The following is a 27,911-nucleotide window of genomic DNA, read 5'->3' as shown; positions in this document are numbered from 1 at the left end:
GGTAACTCTACCAGACTCTTCTCAAGGAAGGACACTAGTGGACATCAGGTCCTCAACGTCAGCCCTTTTGCTCTTCAGATCCCTTGTAGCTTGCCTATGTAGATACAGCTAGTCTGTAGCGAAGCGAGGTAATTGAAATTAGAACAATCAGAACTGTAGTTAACGGCATTCACATACATGTATTTAAATGTGCTTTACAATTGTCAATGTTTCTAGGCTTTCTTTGTTTGTTTCTGAAAAATGGAAGACGATGCGAAAAAAAGAAGCCTAAAATAAGATTAGGTATTTTAAAAATATGTTTTCTCCAAACTGTCAGGGAAAAATGTAGAAAGGTATCCGGACACTTCTTTCTATTACTTCAAAAGAGTTTGACTATCCTACAAGGCAAAAATAAGTAACAGTTTTCCTAAATAGGCTAATTCACTTTTTGTATATATTATCACTGTCAAAAATCACATTCTTATTGGTGAAATGATGCTTTCCTTGCTTTCGTAGCTTTTATTCTTACAGACAAACTAATGCTTTCTCTGAAATATGTAACTACTTCTTCAATATTGTATTATACAAGAATTTATTTTTATAAAGTTTTAATTGACTGTACTTGTCAAAGAAGAGAACAGATAACATGGTTCTGCCTGAGCACCTTTGCAACTCTACTGAGGATGCATTTGTTTGATTTGCCCCTCTATAAAATCACAGAGATTTCAGTAAGAACATTTAAAAAATTTTAAACCTGCTATGCTTTAAGTTAACTTTCAATATTTTTTCAAAAACAGCATGGGATTTCAATTGAATAACAGAATGATATATTCTGGACTATACTTATTATGTTGCCTAATACCACTGGAACTGCACAAAGAAGGACTCAAAAGAGCAGCTAAGTGAATAGATCTATTACTTTTAGTGCACAATTAATCTTGTTGACATTATTTTATATGAACATGGATAAAAATGCCTGGAAAACATACCATTGAGTTCCACTGCTCATTAATATTGATCAAATGTTGTTGTTCTCTTTGTGTTGGAAGCCACTTAAAGATTACCTGCAAAAGCATTACAGTGCTATTGATTTAAAAAATGAAATCCCTGAAGTCCACTGTTTTTTGAAAACCAGTTGACAAGCCTGGGTTTTTATTTTTTTGGTAAAGAAGGATGTTTTTGAACTTGCTGCTATAGATCTGAGTAACCAAGAATATTAATCAGATTGTCAGGGAATTAATTATCCAGCATTCAATACAATGTTACTCAAAAGCCTATACATCCCAATGGAAGTTAGTTGGGACCTCTCATCATCTGGCAGCAGTGCCTAGACCTTACATACCATTTTTGATGCTTAAATGGAATGATGGCCAGATTAGGGCCCAGATCCTTCAAGACACTCAAACCTGTATAACGTCGCATCAGGGATCTTGTAGACTCAGTGAAAAAAAGAATCATGTGCTTGAAGTTTCATGCAATTTAAATATCCTGAAGATATGGGGTCTCAGGATATGATCCTCTGGAGAACTAGGAGAAACAAGGTATGATGATATATGCTTTTTAAAGTTTCAGTCATTCATTCTTTTGGAACACAGATGAGTTTAATCCATGTCCTTTTTAGGAAATGAATGTTAACTAGTGAAAATTAGATGATGTTTACTAGTTTCAGTACATTTAATCAGGAAGTTTCATTGCTCTCAAAATAATTTTTGATCTACCAGTTTCTATTAATAAAAAACAAAAACAAAGGAAAATTACTCAACATTCATATTTAAAATACTGCTATTATATATGCCTATGACCAAATAGCAAATGAGGCAAAAAAAAATGATCATATTGTTTTTTTTCAGTAGGAACACATCATAGAAGACTAAGATTAGTTAGAAATACTGGCATGCACCAGGATATTTATTATTGTGCACCTCAAATAACCTTTTAAGCCTTTGTACTTTGGACTGATCTGAGAAAATGCAAAATCTAAAGAAAATCAATGAAAGTATGCTGAACATGTACTTAACAAGCCATATGGAGAAAGCAGCAAGCGAAATGAGAAAGTAATTATTAAAAGATTTATTGTTCTTGGAAGATTAGAGATCCACTTGCAAAGAAATAATTAACACATGAGGCTACCTGCAGGTACTCCCCAAACTGTAGCACTGTGATAGAGACTTGGAAAAAAAAATACACCACTCATATTCATTGGTAGGCCAAATACACAAATTATTAAACATGTTTCTTCTCGAAATATTACAGAGGAGAAATAGCATGAACAGAAGCTGTGATACTTGAAAGTCATGAGTCTTCCTAGGCATGTTAAAGGAGTGATAGATGTTGTCTGGAATTAAGAATTTAGTGTACCATTAGATTTAAAGTGTAACGTGGAATGGAGATGGGGAAAGGCAAAAAAGGCAACAGCCAGTATCTTCCTTTTCATCTTCATGGTTTTTGCCTTTTTTCACCACTAATTGCATTTAGAATAAACTGCTATGTATTCCTGTCTTTTATTTATTGGGTTCAGTAAGTCATATCCTATGTTTAATAATGTGCACAAGCGTAACTGCGGTGGGTTTGTGTCCTGGAATAGGCTGATGGTGTAAGTTGTAAGAGAAATGTGTACACGGATAGTTTCTCAAATTGCTATAACCACCTGGGTAATTGTAACTGGGGAAGTGTTCTGACATTCTGGTCATTTTGTTAATTTTTATCTTTTGCAAATTAATGTTTTCTTAGAGAGCACAGTTTTTATTAATGTGACATTCTGAATGAATGCTGTTGCTGTGAACATCTCTCAAACCGTGGGTTTGTAATTGAAAACTCAAACTAATAGGCAGACTCTCAGAAACATTAAACCTACAGCCCTTTTAAGGTTAAATCATTCAATTCCCAGTGCTGATTGTCAGTAAAGTATGCTGTGGAAACAAGTTCTTTTCTGTTTCATTTTTTTTTTAATGGAGTTTTAAGTGGGTGAATAAACATTGCATTTCAATAAGTGAAGATTAATACGTTTCTGTGTACATGGCAAAGGTTGCAAATAACATACTTAATATTGAATTCACATATCTTTTCACACACAAACATACACATGAGGCTTTCCAATCAATCATTACCAATTCTTTAAATTGAGATAAGAAAAAAATTCATCAAAATGCTAAAGTGTTTTCTTCTGGTAGGAGGTATATTACAGGTAATATTAGTAAGATAATAAGATGTAAGAGGCTTTTAACACATGCCATTAAATGAATAAACTTTAGACCTCAGTTCAAAGGATGTTATTATTTAAAGATATATATAGTCATTGCAAACCTAACAAATCAGATCTTACTGCTGAAATTTTAGGTATCCTAGCATGTGGCTTGTTGGGAAAAAAAAATTTAATCAGAAGACCTTTTTGAGATCACCTTGAAGTGGATATGCTAAAAAGGCACTCAATGGGAAAGGAATAGTTGGTTTAGTAACTGGTAACTGCTGGCCCAAATAGTCATATATTCAGAAAGTCACCCAAAGCCATAGCAAAGTTCTCAAACTACAAACTTGACATGTAGTGATTATTCCGGAATATTGTACATGTCACTCTGTACATGATAGGCACATTTGATTAATACATATTTCCTCAGTGGTATAAAAGTTAGAATGCCTGTTATCTTTAATAGGAGAGCAAGATTTAGCTTCTCTATCTCCTGTCTTCTCTTACATTAAAAAATAATGTTGTGATTAATGAGTAGTGACATGTTTCATATTTTCTCTTGCTCATAAAAATCTGTACTGGCAACTTATCTGAACTAAGTGAAGGGTATATTTTAGTAGGTTAGTGAAATATGAAGGTCTATGTAAGGGATTTTGTTTCTTTAATGAACACATTTAGATGACTGAAATTATTATGGTTGTTATTATGTATGTATATACATGTTTCTTTTTTTTCCCCCTCTCTCAGGACCCTGCCTTCCTAATCCATGTCATAATGGTGGGATATGTGAAATTAGTGAAGCATACCGAGGCGACACATTCATAGGATATGTTTGTAAATGTCCAGAGGGATTTAATGGGATTCACTGCCAGCACAGTAAGTTCCACATGGTAACTTTTATTGTGTTTATAGATAGTAGCCTTTTTATTGCTTGCAATGTCAAGGATTAATATCAGATCTGGTTTTCTGAAGTATTCCAGTCTTTGGCCTTTATATTATAAGCAAGCTAATACTACTGAATACTACTATTACCTTCAGAAAATTACTTTACTTACTGGACCTAACATAATTAGCTATGCATATTGTAGAGCATGGTAAGGAAACATATTGATATTTAGCATGGATATAATGGAAAAGCATATTTGAAATAGTAGGAATCTCTTACTTTGGAATTATTTGTGGGTTTGTTTCAATTAATTCTAGACAAAAGTGGAAAGAATAACTGAAGAGAAATTTGCGAATAAATACGTCTTCTAGATCTTTCTTTACCTACGCATTTATACATTATGAAGAAATATTTTGAATCACGATACTTAAATTCAAGGGTAGAAGTTCCAGACTTAAACCAGAAGTACATTTAATCCTGTTTAAAATAGAGTATTTGGACCTTCTTCTAATCATTATAATTTATTTGAAAAGTTTTTCCTGGTTTCAGGTCAGACTGGAAACAGCAGGTCAGTATCCTAGTCTTAGAGTGTGTAGTTACCGGACTGACAAATAGCCATATGGAAAAAAAAATCTTGAGATTTCAATAACATCTCATGGGGGTATTATATAGTAAGGGCTGCACTTCACCAACCAAAAATTTTAAGAAGTAAATAGATCTTGCATTTTTTGTACTCATACTGAAAATTACAATTCCATGTCTCTTCAGAAGTGGTCTGCCTGTACCCTCACTTTCAGCAATGTCATCAGAAGTTCTATGTGATCAAAACCAATTAGTAAGAGATATGCATGTTCATCTGCAAGTGACTGATCAGATCATGTTCAAACCTATAAACGTAATCTGCATTATCTGTTTGTCACTTAAATAGAGGCTGGGCTTTTTCCACATATATAAAACTAATTTAGAACAAGTGCTTGCCTAAGAAGAAACTCATGTGCCAAATTTGTGTTTTATTTTATGCAATAAAGGACAGCATGGTTCTTAAAAACTCATGTTATTGATGGATTTGGAAGCCAACTGTTACTCAGTTAGAAGGTTAAGAACTCAAACAAATAGTAAAGAATCCAGTTCCATTTGCGCATAAAAGACAAACACACTCATTCAAATCACAGTGAATAAGCGCTGAATCCAGTCTACCTTAATTAAGTGCTCCATTTAGATACTTGTCTATAATTTGAAGTGTCAAGGAACCAATACAGTCAGAGATCAAATAACTAGTTATGGTCATTATGTCCCTTATATACTCAGTGGAAAGTGTCTCCAAAGACCTGAATATGGATATTCAATTTCTTTAACTTTGGCTACACTCAGTGTCTCAGTTAATTACGTAGGTAATGTAGGCAGTCCCACTAACTTAATCTAGTTAGATTATGTGTCTGCCTCTTCCACTGGGATCATGGAAATGTTGGATGTTAGTCACTCCTTTGGGATCTGTTCCTTCTAGCTCTGATTCTGGGGATGGCCATCTAATGGAGCTTACTGCCAGCAAGAGTCATACTGACTTTCTTTTGTTTTAATGTTCATATCATTAGAGCACTCAGTCAAGACAGGAGACTGAGTTCATGGTGTCATCATGATGGCAGAAGACAGTCATTGCCAGCCTTTAAACAGTATAGCCAGAAGTTCAGGAGTCTGACGACCAGGAAAGCAGGCGATACTATGTCTAGCTGTAACTCAAGAGTTACACCAGCTGAAAAATTTTACCTGGGCTAAATTGTGAGTGCAATACCTTGTTGTTCCCAACCCTGTTCCATGTACTTGCTTGCAATTTACATAATTTACATAATCTACCACCTGACAAGTGAAGCGAAAGTCAAAGAAGAATGGAAAGACAGGCAGCTGCTGTGCCTTCATTCCTGTGATTGCTGAAAGTGAGGGTACAGGCAGACCACTTCTGTATGCCATTGATGTCCAGTCATATGGTGCAGCTCATGTGAAAACATCTTCATGTAGCCTAAAGATTTCAGGCACGCTCCATCATGAGACCAGTCACATAGTCAACATGTGACACACAATGCTTCTCCTTCCATTAAATGTCAAAGAGGTGACCTTTGTAAGGATCCAATGAAGTTAGTAACACCACAAATTCTCATCAAGCAAAATGCATGCTTAACATGTGCTGTCTGAAAAATATCATCTCTTGCTACCTAATTCATGGGGGAAAAAAAAAGTAGTGCATTATGGAGTGATTGATCATAGTTGTTTGCTGGGTCCCCAGTATTTAAAAATATTCAAGTATGTAACTGTTAGCTAATGATCCTGATAATCAGCAAAGTGTATTTATAACAACTTCAGAATAAAGTAGAGATCTCACATGGGTGATTCAGAATCTCTGTGGGAAGACTAGAACCCAAAAAGGCAGCTAAAGTGATTTAGATAAGTTTATATGAACAGTTACCCTTTGGGGAAGAATGAAATTCAGTCCTTTTCAGATAATCTGATTTAAGATATGATAATAAATCATATACAATATATAGGTGTTCAGAGGATCTCAAAGGATGTCAGCTATGAGAAACAACAGAGGAGATCTCTGCAATCAGGAAGAAGTATGGGTCTTCCGGTGGCTGACTTAATATAACTCTTTTATACGATATCCCTTTAGCTCATTCACAAAGTTCCTTTGATACAAATTCCTCTGCTTCATAAAGTTTAGCAATTCAATTCTGAACTCATGGTAAATCAATTTAGAGGCCTGTCAAAGTAGTTCCATCATAAAAAAGTAAATTAAAATGACCTCATTGCAAGACACATCTTCGTCCAAACTGTTAAGATTTCCAAAAATGACATTACACTTCTCTTGTTCAAGGTTTTTTATCTTGGATTTTTTTTTTTTTATGTTTAATATTCTGTTGCTAAATCAGTTAATCTAGGTGACTGGTTTTGCTGTCAAGATACATTCCCAAAACTGATATTCTGTCATTCACATCAATAAACATCCTGTCTATATTTCTGAGATTACTTGACCTTTTACACATGTAAATAATTAATATTTAAATTATAAAAGAGATAATTAGCAATTTCACTAATTGTATATTCTAGATTTATTGCAAAACTGGTATTAACTGGCAATTGTTGTCTGAAAAGATTCTGATTCCCCAGAGGCAAAAAAGGAAATAAAGTTTGCTGTTTCAGGCCTCATAAGCTACCCGATGTTTGGATAGGAAAGTCTACCTCAGGTAAAAAGCTGGGCAGATTTTTGTGGTGATAGCCAAGAACAGTATGTTCTTTAGCTATTCCTCCTTTATTTAAGAGGAATTTACATAACTGCTTAACATGAAGATTCTTCCCAAACCCTGTCCAGGTTGCAATTTGTCGTGCTGTTAACATTTGGCAATCTGGCCTTCAAATGTGCTATTGTCAGTACCTTGAGACAAGGAGAGAGGAGTTGTTTCAAGAACTACCTTGAGGCAAGGCAAGTCTCCTTACAGTCTTACTACATGGGGAAAGCAGCTCTTCCAGAGAGTAACTTAGAGCACTAAAGTTCCTGACAATAGCATACAACTCATGCCCAGGAAGAATAGGGCATACTCTGTGGTGGTGATTCTTATTCATAAGAGCAGCAAATTATTTTGTTCCTTCAAGTTCACTTTGACTGAAAGCTATGTAAATACATGGTCTTTCCATTCACCAGAAAGAATCTTGTAATCATTGGGTATGTTATAATTCCCTTTTCTTTACCCATGGTCTTCAAGAAAGTCAATCTTCCAAGATCTTTCTGGCTTTTATTAAAAAAGGCCTACTGCTATTCATGAACCAGCATCCATTGTTAAAACTGTTATCAACCTCACTAATCACTCTTCATATGACAGATGAAAATGCTGGAAAAATAGTTTCTGTTCAAATCATTAACGCCTTCATCTACATATGAGGGATTATCATACAGTCATAGAACAGTTTGGGTTGGAAGGGATGTTTAAAGGCCATCTAGTCCAACCCCCCTGCAGTGAGCAGGGACATCTCCAACCAGAGCAGGTTGCTCAGAGCCCCGTCCAGCCTGACCTGGGATGTTCCCAGGGACGGGGCATCCACCACCTCTCTGGGCAACCTGGGACAGGGTTTCACCACTGTCCTTGTGAAAAATTTCTTCCTTATATCTAGTCTGAATCTGCCCTCTTTTAAGTTTAAAACCGTTACCCCTTGTTCTATGGCTACCAGCCCCGCTAACAGGCCCGTCCCCACCTTTCCTACAGGCCCCTCTCAGCCCTGGCAGCTGCAGGAAGGTCTCCCCGGAGCCTTCTCTGCTCCAGGCTGAGCCCCCCCAGCTCTCCCGGCCTGTCCTCCCGGCAGAGCTGTTCCAGCCCTCGGAGCGTTGCTGGGGCCTCCTCTGGCCCCGCTCCAGCAGCTCCGTGTCTCTCCTGTGCCGAGGGCTCCGGAGCTGGACGCGGCCCTGCAGGGGGTCTCCCCAGAGCAGCAATTATTCTACCACCTCTTAAAACAGCCTAGAAATACAGTTCTGCAGAACAAGTCAAAATCCATGGAAATAAGCAGAGGACTGAAATGGACAATTTTTCCATTAAAAAAAATCCATAACATTGAGAGATATAGACAATATGCATTCTTGTAATTATTAGATAGAGATTGTCTGATGAAAAAATGGGAAACTGCGGCATTAGTAACAATATATGTCACAGTGTGGGTTACTGGCTGCCACTCAACTAACTGAAATGACACAGAGATCCAATCAGAAAAAATAAAGTTTGAAACAATAAAGAGTTGAGATTTAATGGTTCGATTTGGATGTTGTTTTATATTCGGAGGATCATTAACTCTGTCAGCCATAACTAAATGCCTTGCACTCCAAGAAGAATAAAGTTTGTTAATCAAACGCATTTAATAATGTAAAGCAAGCCTTTCCCAGTGTTTGTACAGAGTTTTCTGCTTTCTGCCTCCCCGTCATAGATGATCTGTGGTATTCACATCTGCTACGTTAATGTATTGGGAAACTGCACAGATGCAGAGCATCAGTTCACATTTTGATAGTACTTTGAGGAATCATCCCAACAACCCATAGAGCAGTGGCTTCTAGCGTGGAGCTCCAACTGGAAGGGGCAGTAGCCATGCATTTCTGGCCTGTTGGGATGATGCATAATCTACAGCTTCAGGTCCACCAGCAAATTCAGATCCTGGTAACTTTTCCAGCTACTAGGAAGAAATGTGAGTGCGGAAGCTGTAGAACATCCTGTGGCATGGATTTTGTGTGTTAAGAGTGAGAGAGTGCTCTTGCTAAACTATTTCTGGCTGCAGTCTGGTGGTAGAGCACTCCAGAAACCGTGCCTCACAGGTGGTTTTCATGCAGCTGTCTTGTTTGGGAGATTAAACGAATTGTATCTTGTACAGATGCAGCTTGTTCCAAGTCAGCTGTCCCCCTGGTTGAGTGGGCAAATTTAATGTACGAGGGTACATACAGTTGCCCCATACCAGATGTTCATCCCATGCTTCTGATGATAAACACTCACTGTGGCTTCTCCTTTGGGGAGAAATATCTGTTTGGGGAGTTCTAAATATAACCCAAGTGTTCCTTTGTATTTGGGGGAGCGTTAATCTTCATTGAAATTAGCTGTATGCATAGTTTTAACAAATTATGCTTGCAATTAGTTATATAATGGAGTAGTAATAAGCTATACAATATAATAGTAGTAAGCTATATGTATAAGTATGTCCTGGGGAGCTTATATATCTAAGCATTGTTGAGCCAAAGTCTGAAAAGTATTCCTGTGTCTGACCAGTAGCTTAGATAAGAAATGAAGGAGGGAGGATATACCATTGTTCATCTGGGAATCTTCTAGAATTTTGCTTAATTAAAACGTACAAGAAAGCGGGTAACTGAAAGACATTTAAGAGAGAACGCCAATACAGAAGAAAAAAGCAAATAGCCAGTAAAGGCTATTGGAAGAAAAGTCAATAAAATATTGTTCTTAAAATGGAAACTAAGGGGGCAAAAACAGGAGCACAGAAATGACAGAATCACCAAGTGTGGGAGCACAGCAGATATTTGCCCCATTGACAGAAGTCCAAGAAAACTTTTGTGTGTAATTGTCCAGAAATGATGGGTTTGTCAGTTGAAAACAGAGGAAGCTTTGATGATAAATCTTCTTACAATAAGTGTGTGGTGAGACTGAACAACAGTGACAACAATTTTTGGGCTATTGGAAGTAGGGGTTTGTTTTCCTTGAAATCCAAATAAATGGCTTGGTTAAAGTAGTAGGCGACTGCGCTAAGACTACATAAAGCACAGAGAGAAAAAGCATTAAATCTGAGGTAATAGACCAACACTGGATACTTCTCAGAAGGGGTCAAGACACCCTCACCGTGAAAGGATGGGGCATAACTTGCATCCTACTGAAAATTTTATTTCATTCTGTAAAAGCCAGAGATTGACTAAAACCCCAGGTAGGAACTATAATATCCTTTCCAATTCTGCTTCACTCTTGTTAACATTTGCTTATATAGCACTGTTTATTCTTCTCATTCATACACACTTCCAATCACTTTTTCTTGTTGAATTACAGACTTTAACAATTTCCTGAAGCATTGAATTTCATAGTCTAATTATGCTGCATATTGAAAAAAAATCCCTTTTCAATTTCAAACCTGCTGTCTTTCAGCATCTTTAAATGCTTCTTTCTTTGTATAACACCAGAAGAAAAACAGCGTTTGAGTGTCTTCTGTATGCCACATATTGTTTTGCATACATTTGTCATGCTTCCTCTTATTTTTCCTATGCAAACAGTTAAAATTTTTTCCTTTCCTGTTTCTCATTAGAGTTTTTCCAGGACTTTGAAACAGTTTCTCAGTCGCCTTCTCAAAATCTTTTTTGTTCTGTGGTATATTTTACTGTGACAGCAACCTATACGGAAGACAAAGCTGTACCATTTATTTGGTAGAAGATCCTTACAGTACTTTCTATGTTCTTTATGCCACATTTTGTTGGAAGTTTCATTTCATTTTTTTCCTATTTTAACCAGAACTGGATGTTGAGCTGAGGCTTCTATTAAGCTGCCTTCTTTGATGCCTAAGTTTCTTTCATAAGATGTCATAGTGGGAGGAAATAGATCTTCCTGAGTGCTTTTGGGTTTTATGGGGATATTGAACAGAGGGGTGGATTTCTTATGACCTATACACTGACTGAACTATACAATGAATGGTACTTTTAAGAAGATGTGTGTTTCTATCATATAAAAGTCACTTAGGTTATCAATAGCCATTATAAATATCTTTTGTAGGAGGGTAAATCTCTCTTCCCCTAATTACTGTCTTTCTTAAGGATTAGTATTATCTCACTGTGGAGAGAAATTAATGTTCCAAAAATACATGAATTGCTGTTTGAATATCAAAGAAATTAAATTTGTTCGTGTTCTGCATTAAAAAGATAACATATGGAGATATTTTGCACATACAAGTTCCTCTTTATATTTGAATTAATAATAAATACCAAATTAAAAATGATCTCTGTAAATTCAATAAGTTACCCCATTGCAATGTAAACATCACACATTCTCTCTTCTATGACATAAATATTATAATATGCCTTTTCAGGGGGGTTCCTCAGAATGAGAATAACTGTTTATATTCCTGAATACATTACACAAAACTACTAGAAATGAGTCTTGCTAATGCTGCACTTTTACAAAAAAACCCACAGAGATTCCCTTTTAGATATTCAATAAGTAGGCTGCTTTTTTGAAAGCAACGTGTAAATGGTCTTACATGGCTTTGTGAAATAAGAATGTGGAAGAATATATAGATTATGCTGTAATATATAAATATTGTAAGAAAAGGATGAGTAGTTTCAGGACTTAGGTGAGGTTCAGTAACAGACAGGGAACTGGACACTACGATTCATCTGGTCTCTTCCATGCCTACTTTCATGGGTTGTTTTTTTCCTTAAGCCATCATAGCAGAGTGTGGAGTTTACATTTCTAACATATAATGTCTCATACTTAAACAGATAGGGTATTTCAGATAAAGGCATGATGACGCACTCATCATTCAAACTTCAGTTTACATCAGTACAAAGTTTTCTTGGATAAAAGCAGAAACAATGAATCCAGTATCTCTTACTGTATTACGCTCGTTCTTTATCACTTAATACTGCATTATTCCATGCAGCATCTACTATATAAATATTTTCAGTTTTCTTCAAGATTATGCACTCAAACAAGCAAAAGCTATTATCTAGGACCTCAATGTCACTTTATTCTTTCGTGTTTTCCTTTTCTGGGTTCCCTTTCATATCTACCAAAAAATATATGTACATTTCAATTCTGTTACTACTAAAAGTAGTACAGGATTGTTTTCTTCACTGCAAAAGGTCATTTTGTAATATCTAAATGCTATTCTTCCTTCCCTTTTCAAGAACTCCAGTTGAGAAAATAAGCATTTCTTACTGCTTTGCTTTCTGTATTTAATTTCCCAAATTCAGTATTCTGGTTTTGTCAGTTTTCCAGAAGTGTGACAATTGTCCTTTTTTTTTTTTTTTGTTCAGTCTTAGCCTTCTCCATGGCACTGCTCTCAATGCTCTCTTAGCAAGAATTTGGCATGGCAAGAGTCTGCAAAGGAAAACAGACTTTAAATGGAATGACAGTGATTTGAAAACCTAAACTCACCTTGTTTGTTAGTGTTGTCCTTTAAATAGTGCTACTGATCCTAACTGATTTCTGTAAACTCTGTCGTGTTTGTCAGTTTGATAAGCAATACACTTTGTGAATGAGGCTGCTTTCCATCTCTTTAATATAAGGCCATCTTTCTAACAGTCAAAGAATGCCTGTTATTGAGAGCAATATCCTTGGCTTTCTGTACAGTCATAAGCCTTTTTCTTAAAGCTTTGAACATGAGTTTCTTTGACACAGCCTTGAGATGCTAAGTGACTTAAAACATTGGGCTGTTCCCAAATTGTCACGTACAAAACTTTTGTTCAAGAAAGTGCATCAAGAAAAAACTCTTAAGACAGTGCATTAACAACATTATTACATCAGCACAGAATTATTATTGTTGAATATGTTATTATTTGCAACTCTGACCCAGTAAACGACAAAGATCATAGAATCATAGAATCACAGAATGGATTGAGTTGGAACAAACCTTCAAAGATCATCTAGCCCTCACCCTCTGCCATGGGCAGGGACATCTTTCACTAGATCAGGTTGCTCAAAGCCCTGTTCAACCTGGCCTTGAACAATTCCAGGGATGGGGCATCCACAACTTCTCTGGGCAACCTGGGCCAGTGTCTCACGCCCCTCATCATAAATTTTTTCTCCCAATATCTAATCTAAATCTACCCTCTTCCAGTTAAAACTGTTGCCCCTTGCCCTGTCACTACAGGCCCTGGTAAAAAGTTTCTCTCCATCTTTCTCATAAGCCCCCTGTATTTATTGAGAGGTTGCAGCAAGATCTCCTCAGAGCCTTTTCTTCTCCAAGCTGAACCACCCCAACTCACTCGGGCATTCTCCATAGGAGAGGTGATCCAGTCCTCTGACCATTCTTGTAGCCCTTCTGTGGAGAAAGATCCACTCTACGAGGTCCGTGTCTTTCTTGTACTGGGTACCCTAGAGCTGGATGCAGTACTCCAGGTGAGGTCTCACAAGAGTGGAAGCAGGAGAATCACCTCCCTTGACCCACTGGTCACGTTCCTTTTTCTGTAGCCCAGAATACAGTTAGCTTTCTGGCCTGCCTTATTTACATTTACATTAAATTTACAGCTTTTATATTGCTGCCTTATGTCCAATTTTTCATCCACCAGTATCCCCCAGTTCCCTCTCTGCAGGGCCACTCTCAATCCATTCATCCCCAAGTCTGTATTGATATTAGGGTTTGCCTGAATCCAGGTGCAGGACCCTGCACTTGGCCTTCTTGAACTTCATGAGATTCACATGGGCGCATTCCTTGAGCTTGTCCAGGTCCCTCTGGATGGCATCCCATCCCTCAGGTGTGTCAACCGCACCACTCAGCTTGGTGTCATCTGCAAACTTGCTGAGGGTGCACTTGATCCCACACAACAGAACAATCAATGAACCACAAAGGAATTATGGATGGTTAGAGGAAGAACACAGGAAAACTGGAGCTGAGCAAAGCATCTGCTCTCTGTTCCTTCTCCCCATATTTATGCCCATTTAGGTAGACACAGGAAATTATAAGAATTTTAGCCATTGTGATAGTTAGGATCAACACAGCCACAACACAACTTTAAAGGAAGGATTGCTTTCAGTCTTTGTTGCGCTCACAGATTCATTACAGATATGCCAGCACATTTCTGTGAGGAAGATAATGAAGATAAATGAAATCTTGAAATAAATTCTCATTATTTAATGAGACAAAACATATAATTTAGAATTTTGTCACATAGTGGCACAGTCTGATCCATCTGCGTGGGAAGCAGCAGTTAGAAAAAAGATGAGTTTCATAATTTAGATCTTTTTCTTGTTTTTTCATTTTTATTGTTCTGCTGCTGTAAGAACTACTGTGCTCAACCACCTGTGTGTGTAGGTGTGTCAAGGATGCAGAATTAAAATACTGTTTTTGTGTTAGGAACTCATGCTGGCATATGGCTGTGCAGTTCCCTATTACTATATAGACTATTAGTATTTCCATTGTTCATTGAACTATATGAATATTATATGGCTGAGTTCAACATTTGGAACTTGAACAATTCACATGGCAATTTTTCTAGAAATTAAAGAAAAAAATTTAGCCATCAGGTGTTGTTTTTATACTGCAGACCCAGTCAACAGTTTGGAGAAGCCAAAAAACTTTTTAGAAGGAAGATCCAGAAATACAGCTACTCTTCTGAAATTATAAGTCATTTTTCATGTGGATACACTTTTGAGATAAGTGGGTTTATTTGTAAGTAAGCGATATACAGAGGGACAGAAGGCTATATCATCAGACTCATTAACTATGTGTGCAAAACTTGAAAAAACAGTACTTGGACTTGAAGCACAATATAATGAGGTAAAGTCTAATAGTATATACCAATCTGCATTACAAATGTACTCCCTTTGTATTCATAAAACATCTCGAGCAAAACTCATGGTGCTGTCACATTTGCATATGAATACCCAGGATATTCTTCTAGCTTGCATTTATTCTGATGTGTTAAATAACATACAATTATTTCTGTAGGGCATCTGGATGAGTGTTTTAGTTTGAATCGGGAGTGCATTTTTAAAGAAAAACTCTTGATCATCTCCACTAACTGTGCTTTGCTTCATGTGGCAGCAGTCTCAGAGCATAAGAACTTGATGTCTTTGAGATGAAAATAATCTAAAAGAAAATAGTCTTGTAGTCTAAAACTCCTTGTGTAGACACTAGGAATTGGCATAAAACATTCCAGTGGGTAAACTGGCATGCTGTCCACCCAGCCAGGCTAGAACTGGGACATGCAGACATTGTGTCCTCAGGTCTAATCATTTCACTCTAAAAATATAATTCTGTAAGACCACACTATTTACAAATGTAAACATAACCGGTCTGTGCTTATGTTTTTCTCCAGGTACACTGAAAACAATTAATAGATCTTGTTTATCTCACTTTTCTTATGACTTGTTAATGGCTGTTAATCAGGAGAGGTACTTGGTTTTCTGCAGTCTCATGATCTGGCCTGAATTTTGTTTAATCCTCTAATGTGATTGCCTGATACTGCCAAAAGTGATGGTACCCATCTTCCCTGAGAATATATCCCCATCAGACTTCCATCTACATCATCTCACCAAGCTTCTCTGGAAGTGTACAACCTAAACACAAGATTGGATTTTTAGTGAGATCACAGAATCATAGAACAGTGTGGGTTGGAAGGGACCTTTCAAGGCCATCTAGTCCAAGCCCACCTGCAGTGAGCAGGGACATCTTCAACTAGACCAGGTTGCTCAGAGCCCCATCCAGCCTGACCTGGAGTGTTCCCAGGGATGGGGCATCGGCCACCTCTCTGGGCAACCTGGGCCACTATTTCACCACTATCCTCATGAAAAATTTCTTCCTTATATCTAGTCTGAATCTGCCCCCTTTTACTTTAAAACCATTACCCCTCGTCTTATCACTACTGGCCCTGCTAGAAAGTCTGTCCCCATCTTTCTTATAGGCCTCCTTGAAGTACTGGAAGGCTGCAGTAAGGTCTCTTCAGAGCCTTCTTTTCTGCAGGTTGAACACCACCAACTATCTCAGTCTGTCTTCAGAGGAGAGCTGTTCCATCCCTCTGAGCATTTTGGTGGCCCTCCTCCGGACCTGCTCCAACAGGTCCATGTCTCTCCTGTGCTGAGGGCTCCAGAGCTGGATGCAGGACTCCAGGTGGGGTCTCACTACAACGGAGTAGAGGGGCAGAATCCCCTCCCTCTCCCTGCTGGCCATACTGCTTTGGATGCAGCGCAGGACACGGATGGCATTCTGGGCTGCAAGTGCGTCGCCAGTTCATGTCCAGCTTTTCACCCACCAGGACCCCCATGTCCTTCTGGACAAGGCTGCTCTCAATCCCTTCATCCCCCAGCCTGTGCTGATACCAGGGGTTGTCCCCACCCAGGTGCAGGACCCTGCACTTGGCCTTGTTGAACCTCATGAGGTTCACACAGGCCCAGTCCTCGAGCTTGTCCAGGTCCCTCTGGATGGCATCCCATCCCTCAGGTGTGTCAAGTGCACCACTCAGCTTTGGAGTGTCATCTACAAACTTGCTGAGAGTGTGCTTGATCCCACTATGTTATTGATGAAGATATGAAACAGTACCAGTCCCAATACAGACCCCGGAGGGACACCACTAGTCACCGATCTCCATCTGGATATTGATCCATTGACCACTACCCTCTGGATGTGACCATCCAAGCAGTTCCTCATCCGCTCAACAGTCCACCCATCAAATCCACATCTCTCCAATGTAGAGAGAAGGATCTTGTGGGGAACCATGTCAAAGGCCTTACAGACATCCAGATAGACAACATCCATAGCTCATCAGTGATCAGATCACTGAATGTAGCCACACAGCTGCTAAGTCCTAGAGAAGTAGGGAGACAGGAACGTGCAGAGGGACATTAAAGGCAGAATTGGCAGCTCTCCATTTCTAACAGATTAGATATAATACTGAAACTGATACACTCCCTTTTGGTGACTGCTGTTAATAAAAGCAAAGATACTCCTAAGGGTTTCCATAGGAGCTTATTAGTTCTTAATGTGATACTTTTCTGCCCAAGTGCACAGAGCTTCTGTGACTCTAACCACCAACAGTTGCTTGTCATCTCGGAAGGACTTCTACTGGGATCTGTGCTTAGCCATGAATAAGCAAAAATGGTAACATTCAGGAATTTCCCCCTTACAACAAAGCAATGGCAGTGAACTGATGTTACATGGTCCAGATATGTATGCTTTACACCATGAAAGATAATTTAAATTGCTATTTACCTGCAAATAATAAACAAGTTTTGTAATCTTGTCAGATTTCATTTTATCCTCAACAAAATTCAGTAAGGTATCTGGTTCTAAAAATGTCTTATTTGTGATCCTTTCATGTATGTGGAAGAATTGTTTATGCATACAATCATTACTCTCATGTACTTTTAAAAGTTTATTTAAAAGCAGTATTCTCTTCCAATACCAGTAGTTTTCACTGTTAGAGAGAAATTAGTCTGCTCTTTTCTTATCCTTTCTATTTTGTCAGTCATACACGAAAATGAGAAAAAAAGTGAAAAGAATTTTTGCCTGAATCTAAAATTGAGACTGTACAGTATTTATTTCTGACTTTGTTATTTCAGCACTCTATCAGAGAGAAAACTTCCTCCAATTTCACAGCCAAAACCTCCTCCCATTTCTCTCTTTTACAGGGATTGTACCACCCATGGCTCTAAGTTATGGTACAGATTATATGTACAGACTGGAAGGCAATTCCTTTGCTGCAAAACATAGTTGTGGAAAATGCATAAGCCTATTTGGATAGGTCTTATGTGATGTGGTCATCAAGCAAAGGTGACATTGCCTGTGCCAGCTGCCATAAATACAACTTCCAGTTCTGAGAGATGTTTTTAGTGCAGGACATACAACTCTCTGTGAGTCACAAAGAACAACTGGGGTGTATGTGCCCCGAGATAATAGAGCTGTCAGTCAGATGGAGACAGAAGCCACTGCAGTAAGTACTTCCCTTCCTGTACATTGGTGATGTCAGGAAAATATGTATCAAAATTGCTTCTTTTATGGGGAGGGAGATGTGGTGTTCCCTTTCACCTTTGCAGAGGAGACAAGGAAATTTCTGTAGTCCAAAAAGATAAAATGATTGATAAGTGGTTAGCAAATAAGTGTATTTGCCACAAATAATACATACTATATACATGGTATATATACCACATGCAAATATTACAGAATCACAGAAGTGTTGGAAGGGACCTCTGCAGATTACCTAGTCCAAACCATATCCTCAGGCAGCGTCAACCAGAGCAGGTTGCCCAGAACTGTCTTTAGTCAGGTTTTGAATATTTGCCCAGATGGAGACTCCACAACCTCTCTCCAGGTTAAGGATAAAACTGTTAAGAGGGTAGATTTAGATTAGATATTAGGAAAAAAAAATTATGATGAAGGGGGTAAGACACTGGCACAGGTTGCCCAGAGAAGTTGTGGATACCCCATCCCTGGAAGTGTTCAAGGCCAGGCTGGAGTGGGCTTTGAGCAACCTGATCTAGTGAAAGATGTCCCTGCCCATGTCAGAGGGGTTGGAACTAAAAGATCTTTGAAGGTCCCTTCCAACCCAAAGGATTCTATGATTCTGTGTCTCCCCAGTGCTGAGTAGAGAGAAAGGATCAGCTCCCTCTACCTGCTGGCAATGCTCTGCCTAATACAGCCCAGGAGGCTGCTGACCGCCTTTGCCGTGGGGGTGCACTGCTGTCTCGTGGTCAACTTGTTGTCCACCAGGACCCCCAGGTCCTTCAGTGCCAAGCTGCTTTCCAGCTGGTCGGCCCCCCAGTGTGTACCGGTGCACGGGGTTGTTCCTCCCCAGGAGCAGAACTTTGCGCTTCCCCTTGTTGAACTTCATGAGGTTCCTGTTCAGCCCATTTCTCCAGCCTGTTGAGGTGCCTCTGGACGGCAGCACACCCACCTGGTGTATCAGCCACTCGTTCCAGTTCTGTAGCATCTGTCAGGTTGGTGAGGGTGCACCCTGTTCCAGTGTCTGGGTCTTTAGTGAAGGTGTTGAACAGTGTTGGTCCCTGTACTGACCCCTGGAATACACCACCAGTAATTTGCCTCCAACTGGACTTTTGCATCTCATGCTCTGGGCCCAGCCATTCAGCCGTTTTTTTAATCCATCTCACTGTCTACATTTCTAACCTGCATGGTCAGCCTGCTGATGAGTATGTTATGCGAGATAGTGATATCAGTCTTACTGAAGTTGAGGTAAACAACATCCACTGCTCAGCCCCATCCTCTGACCCAGTGACCTCACCGTAGAAGGCTATCAGCTTGGTCAAGCATGGTTTCTCCCTCATAAATCCATGCTGACTACTTTACATCACGATCTTGTCCTTCATGTGTTGGGAAATGCTTTCTAGTATGGCTGTCTTCACGACCTTCCCAGGAACTAAGGTGAGACTGACTAACTTGTAGTTCCCCAGGTCTCTTCTCTTGCTCTTATGGTTGTGTACATATACTATAGGCAAACATATAATCGTCGCAGGACTAAGGTGGTACTTTGTGGTTATAATGAACATAGTGATTTGCTATAGTGAATAACTGACATTTAGTTAATCATATATTAAGCCATCCATTTATTTAATAACCCTCCACAACTCTTAAGTGATTTATAAATGTGCTCTTAAACTAATATGTATCCATATATCTTAAATGTAATAAAATGTGGTACTCTGTAACCACTAGAGGGGAAAAAAAGGTTAGAGAACTGTGCCAGAAGATCTAAACCCATTCTCCTCTTTACAGTGATAGATTATTTCTGCGATTAAATCTAACAATAAGATTCATAAACAGTAAAACATGCATATATTTATAAGCATCTAGGAGTATGAATTTGAAAGGTATTAGCAAAAAGTAGAAATGACCTTTATGTAGCACATTTACGTGCACTTATGCAACATAAGGGCACTGAAGTCCCACAGACAACTTTTCATGAGAGCTTAAATGAGATGTATATAGATTGGCCATAAAGGAATACACTTCACCCCATGTATATCAAATACAGACATGCAAGCAAATATAACCATCTGTTTTAGTCATTATAGAACATCCATCATCATATCCTCCAGGACTTGTTGGTCTAATAACATTTTTCAAAACACATGCCATAACTGTACTCATGTGAAAAAGATATATCCCCATGCTCACTCTATTCTGAAATGCATAATCAACTGCATTCTAAAGAAATACAATTATTTTGGGATATGTGAAGGGAAACACGCTAATTTACTGATCTGGGTTCAAACTTTCTTTGAAAATAATTGGACTTCTTGCTATGAGACTACCTACACTATTTTAAAAAATATTCCAGTTAGATGTTACAGTCTAATGCTGGATAATTTACTCATGAAGGTGAGATTTTTGGAGCATTGTTTGTAATAAAAAATGATTCACAAGTTGATTCTCTTTTTAATCAAGGTTTTTTTTTCTCAACTGCGGTTAAACTGATTTGTCAAATGCTTGGTATATAAATAGCTAATTATTTTAATAAGGTTCATTGGAAATTATAGGAATCGTTGCCCTGAAGACATGCTTCTACAGCATAAAATTAAATGGTAAGTTACTTAATGGGATGAAGGTTTCCATGCCAGTATACATTAAAAGTAATTAAAAATGAAAAATCTGCTTCAATTTATATAAAAACTTTTAAAGTACCAACTCTTTTAAAACTAAAACTAATAAGAAAAGTCCTTGGAATGCTATTCCAAAATTCTATTAAATTTAAATTACCTCAGATGAAAAGCCATTAAATATGCATTTAAAGAAGTAAATAGAAGATCAGGAAATACTGACATAGTCCTGTGTTGGCAGTGTGACTCCACAGAGTAAATTATAATAACATTTTAGTGACTATAAGTAAAAGATAAAATTTTACAAGACAGGCAGTAGGCACCTATGGGGATTCAAATTTCATTGTATGATCAGAGCAATAGTCAGTTTTCTCATTTATTTTATGGGAATTTTCAAAACAAATAGGGATTAAAAATTATCTTCAAAATACACAAAAAAGTATGAAAACAAAGCCACAAATACTGCTGTGAATGCAACAAGATATAGAGTTACTGTGGCAAATACTCCTACCTTATGTAGAATCTGCTCAAAGTCCTTTGAAGTCGAGAGGCACCTTTGCACTCTCTCTAGAAGCTCCCGTTAGGTTTTTATGAAGTTAATTCTGTGATCTCACCATTCATTAATATAGTTTCCAATAGTTTCTAAGGAAAGCAATTAAAACAACTTTTGGAGTGTAAAAATACAGAAATTAATGTTTGCTCTGTTGCTGGAAAACCTGCACATTATAAAATGTGCATAGCACATAAAATGCTAAACGTGTATATTGAAGTGATGCAGTGCGCATCTGTGTTGTGATGCGCAGTGTTCATAGAAGTTGCATCAGGTGGTGGGCTGCCCTCGGCTAGCGGCCAGGCACCCACCAAGCCGCTCTGTCACTGCGCTGCTCAGCGGGGCAGGGAGGGACAGTGCAGTGAGAAGGTTATGGGTCGAGATAAGGGCAGGAGAGACCAGTCAACCAGGGCCCGTCACGGGCAGCACAGGCTCAGCTTGGGGAAACGCTTCAACGTATCGCCACTCAAAATCAGAGCAGGGTCCTGAGAAATGAAACCAAATCTCTAAAAACACTTCCCCCCACCCTGCCCTTCTTCCCGGCCTCAGCTCCACTCCCCAATTTCTCTCCCTCCTCTCCTCTAGCGGCACAGGGTGATGGGGAGTGGGGGCTGCGGGCAGCTCATCACACCTGGTCTCTGTTGCCCCTTCCTCCTCAGGGGAGGACTCCTCACCCTCTGCCCTGCTCCAGCGTGGGGCTCCTCCCACTGGAGACAGTCCTCCACGGGCTTCTCCAACGTGAGTCCTTCCCACGGGCTGCAGTTCTTCATGAGCTCCTCCAGCCTGGGCCCCCCACGGGTGCCGTCCTTCAGGAACGGGCTGCTCCAGCCTGGCCCCGGCGAGGTCCCAGCAAACCTGCTCCAGCCGGGGCTCCTCTCTCTCCCCACGGGGCCACAGGCCCTGCCAGGAGCCGGCCCCAGCGCGGGCTGCCCACGGGGTCACGGCCTCCTTCGGGCATCCCCCTGCTCCGGCCTGGGGCCTCTTCGGGAGCGGGTGGGGATCTGCTCCCCCGTGGAGCTCCATGGCCGCGGGGGGCACAGCCGGCCTCCCCAGGGGCTTCCCCGGGGGCTGCCGGGGACCTTCTGCTCCGGCACCCGGAGCCCCTCCTGCCCCGAGCCGGGGGCCGCAGGGCCGCTCCTCTCCCCCGGGCTCGCTCCTCTCCCCGGCCGCGCTGGCACGGTTTGTTTTCCCTTCTTCGCCCCGTTCCCCAGAGCCGCTGCCCCCGTGGCCGCTGGGCTCGGCCTTGGCCGGCGGCGGGTCCGTCTCGGAGCCGGCTGGCGCTGGCTCTGGCGGCCATGGCGGAAGCTTCTGGCAGCTGCTCGCAGGAGCCGGCCTGTACCTGCCCCGCTACCAAACCCTTGGCACGCGAACCCCATACACCCCTGTAAGTTTCCAGCAATTCCTAACGCGATTTTTTTTTTTTCCCCTCTGGCCTGAATTCAAACTGCCAAAGAAGAACATTATTCTGCAAAACATTTCATTGGGTGTTGATAATTTTTTTATTATTAATTTTCTAACAGCTCTACAGTTAATGTTAGCCTTTTGAAAACTGTGGTTATAGTTACTGTTATTTATAAATTATAGGTGGAAGAAATGATAAATGAAGTTGTGGGAAAAAATTAGTCATAATAAAAAATGCTGCTTTGTCAAAATTAAAGATTTTACTTGCCACATTAAATTTATGTGTCTTTTTAAAAACCTTCAAAATATTCTTTCATTTTCAGTTTCTCAGAACTTGGATTTCTTTACGAATCAAAGCACACTCAGAATTACAGCTATAAATTATCTTGAAATAGGCTGACCTAAAATTATTTCAGAAACCACTAAGATGGGAAATAACACTTGATTTTTTCCAAACTAAGGAAAAACATCAGTGTTTACAGGTAGCATGATTTTTTTTTTTCTTTTTTCAAGAGGTCTTGTTACAGAGACATAATGAAAAAAGTAGAAATTAGTCTGAAGAAGCCTGAGAGGACATAAAATTGCTTTGAAAGGCAAGCCTGTTACATTAGGAAGGACGCTTAAGAGGCAGTTTCTGACAGAACTCTAGGGAGGAGCAACTGAACTCTTGTAAAAAACGTTTTTGCTATGTGTTTAGATGTTAATGTTTATTGGTGATTACAAAGGTATCTCAAACATTCGCACATGGTCAAGCCAAAAGTTCTGATTTATGCCTAGACATTATTTTTATTTCCTTGACTTGCTTATTTAGAATGCCTCTTTTGGACTCAGAATACAACTTTAGTAACTCTCTTACCTGACTTACTGTCTTCTTAATAGAGTAATATTATATGAAATATTTGTACTGAATGGTTCAGGAAAAAATTTAATAGGCAGCTGTGTGATGGATTACTCTGGAGGACATTTACTGCAATATGTTGAACCAAATACTTGCAGGAGAAGGAAGACTTCATATAGAATAATGAGAGTAGGGGTAATATAATGTTTAGCCTCTTAAGGGTGGGGAGCAAGGGGCTAGTACATTTTTGTCTCGAGTGTAAAGCTGTTTTCTGCTCTTTTTGAAGATCAGATAATAAGGATAACTGAACAGTGAATCACTTGAGTATGACATTATAGTTGAAGTTTCCTGCAGGTTATTTGGCATAGCATTTTTAGAGCCTTCTGTGGTCAGGAAACTAGGTTTGAAAAAGCAATCAAATCACTGAATTTTAACAGATGTCTGTCTTGTGTTGATTATGCATTGAACATACAGTTCAGATTTAATAATATTTACTAAGTTCCCAAATTTCATGGGAATATGCTGCAGTTCTTTTTAAATGTTTCACACCAGGGTTGTACCAGTAATGTATTAGTGCTTGTTTTTGTATAATCCTGGTTAAATCAAGGGACAGTTATAGCTGAAGTTACAGCTTATTTTTTGTTTACATTAATTACAGCCAAAAGCTTCTTCAGAAACAGGTTAGAAACTCCTTAAACTTATAATTCACAATAATAGCATGAATGATTTTCACAGTAATTACTTATGTCTTCTGTATCTTTTAACCAAAAATACCTGTGCTTGCAAACTTCTTGGTGATGCTTATTCATTCTATTTAAATATAGTTCTTTTTAGCTTTTTAGAAAAAAAATTAGGTTATCCTCATTTAGGAGACCTTAATAATTTAGGGTGTTTTTAGTAAACCACAGGAATATAATAAAGAAAATTTTAATTAATTTTTTTAATATTTTACAAAAAGACTCCTCCTCTTAAAGGAGGTGTGTCATTCAATATGTGAATTTCTGTAATCCTTCAAATTTTATCGTTTAGATGAGTAGCTTGCTGTTAAGATAGCCATATCCTATTGACTCTCTTGAGTCAGATTCTTTCCCAAATAAAATTGGTATAATTTTACTCTTTTCAATGGAGTTTTACCATTTAATGTCTCATAAAAAAAATATTGTGCTTGAGAGAATTGGTACAAATCTGTAATAACAAAAAAAAAGTATACGATCTGACTTTCTTGGTATATGTTAGGAAAGTAATAATGAAAAGTTTGAATATCTGGAATCTAATTTTTAAACAATAACAGGATATTACAAAATTCTGCAAGCAAGTTCATACACGTTGTGTGGTCTTACTGATATAGTGCTTATTAATGTGATTAAATCTTTCAGGATCAGTATAAAGTAAAGAAAAAATATGGAGAATGCATTTTAAAAAATCTACCAAGAACCATCAAGCAACTGCAATAAAAACCTAGACTAAGCTCTAGCTAAAATATAATTATTCTATACTAGGTGTTTCTCCATGTTATGCCTTACCAGTTTCCAAATGTAAAGGTATTTGAACACGTTGTTAGTTATCAACTACTTTTATTTTGAAAGAGAACTGGGTAGGGAAGTTTCTGAGTTTTCTGGTTTTCTTTAAAAAAAAAAAAATTGGAGGGTAAAAGGGTGTCATGTTTCTCAAACTGTGAGTTGATCTTTATCCAGTGTGTAGTTGTGGGTCTTCATAGAAGCCAGTTAATGATACAGAGGTTATAAACAGTTGATCTTCTGTAACCATCTGTTTTCTATGTACTAAATTGATTTATCGTGGAAAAAAACATTTGCAATATTAGTAAGGCATAACTGGATTATGTTTAATTAATGCTACTAATAAGTGCCAAGTTAACTTCCAGTATGGACACTGAACCTAAGTGCAATGGCTGCAATGGGCCAACCGTTCTATCAAGGTAGAAGACTGATTAAAAACGTGACTTAGAGTTGAGATGAGCAGACCAAGTGGCATCAGGAGCCAAAACGAGTATAAAACCAAAGGGTGAGGAAATAATGTGCTTGTCAGTAGGAGGGAACTTCAGGGAGTCTGTACTGCAAAAGGTAGTCCTGGATCAGAAACAAGGGTTCAGGTGGCAGGGACCAAGAATTTGGGCTAAGTAAAGAACAAGCAAGCAGGGGACAGGAACAAGACACTGGAGTGCATTTGCAGCCAAAATGCAAGCTGCATTGGCAAAATAACTGATTGAGATTATCAGTCCCTTTGTCACTGAAAGTCAGGTTTATACCAAGTTGCTTGCTGAAGAATTCAAATTACTGGAAGTAATAGTTAAAATTTTAATTATAACAGTTATACAATTTATATACCCATTCCATGTGGGGTAATTTTTTAGGAAAACACGTGACCATATTTAACAGGTAACGTCCAAAATGAGGATTATGTATTTTTAATTATATTATGTTTGCAAGTACAACACTAGTTTTTATTCATGTTTTATTAAACAGTTAGAGTATTAAAAAATATATATATAATCCAGCCAAGAAGGACAGAACCCCAGAACTCTGCCTCCTGATGATTCTCCAGATCAGTATGTAATATAATGAAGTTCTCTCTTACTTGCCCAGTTTCTGACAGCATAATTCTGTTCCAGGTTGCACAATAACTGTGCTTCAAACAGAAGCGTGCTTAATAGCTTTGTAGTTATAGTTTGATCTTAAAGGTAGGAAATGTAAATTTAATCATCTTCAACATAAAAAGAAACCTTAACTTCCTAATCAACTGTCTTAGCCCTTCAAGCAACAATATATTTTCAGAAAATGGTCAGTGTTTCCTTGTTCCTGCACCACTATCAATTTAGAATCCATCTTCAGTAGAGAAATTTTGGGGGATTTGGCATGGGGGGCGTTGGGATTTTTGGATTTGGGTTTTTTTGGTTGTTTGGGGTTTTTTTTTCCCTAACTTGGACACTATTTAGAAGTGTGGCATTACAAGAAGTTAGCACAGAGAAGCACTCCTGTGCTGGCACTTAAACCTCTCCAGGAGCCCATTCAGTCAATATTTAACAGTCGTCTTAGTTCCGTCTCTGAGGAACTCTGAATTCTCTGGTAGTGCCCAGTTACTGTATTTTAGTTACTGAAGTGTGTAAGATTGTTATCTGCACTACGCTTCAAAATCTGACCGGGCATAAAACCTCAGCATACCTGAAAAATCATGAGCAACCTACAGTCATTTTGCTTTGTATTAGTTAATTTACATTAAAAGCACATTCTTCTCAGGTTGGTAGGTTGATTGTATAGTCAGTGAAGAATTCATATCTGACTGTCATGGTTTAGCCCCAGCTGGCAACCAAGCCCCAGGCAGCCGCTCACTCACTCCCCCACGGTGGGATGGGGGAGAGAATTGAAAGAGAAAAAGTGAGGAAACTCATGGCTTGAGATAAAGACAGTTTAATAAGTAAAGCAAAAGCCACACGTGCAAGCAGAGCAAAACAAGGAATTCATTCCCCACATCCCCAGGGCAGCCGGGCTCCAGCACGTGTAACGGTGACTGGGGAAGACAGACGCCATCACTCCAAACGTCCCCCCACCCCTTCCTTCTTCTTCCTCCCAGCTTTATATACTGGGCCTGACACCGTATGGTCCGGAATACCCCTCTGGCCAGGCTGGGTCAGCTGTCCTGGCTGTGCCCCCCCAGCTCCCCGTGCACACCCAGCCTGCTCGCCCGTGGGGTGGGGTGAGGAGCTGGGCAGCCCTTGGCTGCTCAGCAACAACTGAAATCATCAGTGTGTTATCAGTGGTATTTTCATCCCAAATCCAAAACACAGTCTCACACTAGCATCTGTGAAGAAAATTAACTCTATCCCAGCTGAAACCAGGACACTGACGCATACAGAGAGCTTTTCTTTAGGAGCCTTTATTGTCTTTAGGAACAGCTACTCCAGAACCTCTGGCATTTTATAATTTCTATTCAAATTTACTCGTAATCATGACAATATGACAAAGTTTAAAAGGGAATATAGGTGTTTCGGAAGAGAGAAACACACCACCTGGTTTAAAGTTTAGTATTATAATTGGCACATCTAAGAATTTGAACAAAATCTGACCACAATTTGCAGGAACAACTCTTAATTAAATATGCTACATCTGCACATTCAATAAAATGAAAATTAATAGTAAATCAAATAATTCTGTAGAATTCATGCTCCTTTCTTTAACACTGTACAGTTTATTATCTTTCCAACTAAAAGTCTGTTCTGGTATCAGACATGATGCTACAATGAGCCCGTCTTTCCTCATTCATCAAATATGACATATTTG

General features: G+C 38.9%; 1 protein-coding gene across 1 annotated transcript in view; it reads left to right on the top strand.

The window, feature by feature from the left end:
• The window catches only part of EDIL3 (EGF like repeats and discoidin domains 3), a gene marked incomplete at both ends in the record, with an annotated part of 263,433 nt that overhangs the window by 126,088 nt on the left and 109,434 nt on the right, over nucleotides 1-27,911 (top strand). Inside the window, one exon of the mRNA XM_082012856.1 lies at nucleotides 3,911-4,039. Within this exon, the coding sequence (XP_081868982.1) occupies nucleotides 3,911-4,039 (129 nt within the window). The remainder of the gene's footprint in view (nucleotides 1-3,910; nucleotides 4,040-27,911) is intronic.

Source organism: Phaethon aethereus (genome assembly GCF_964289735.1).
Source record: "Phaethon aethereus genome assembly, chromosome: Z".
NCBI lineage: Eukaryota > Metazoa > Chordata > Aves > Phaethontiformes > Phaethontidae > Phaethon > Phaethon aethereus.
This window is presented reverse-complemented; position numbering and strand designations above follow the sequence as displayed.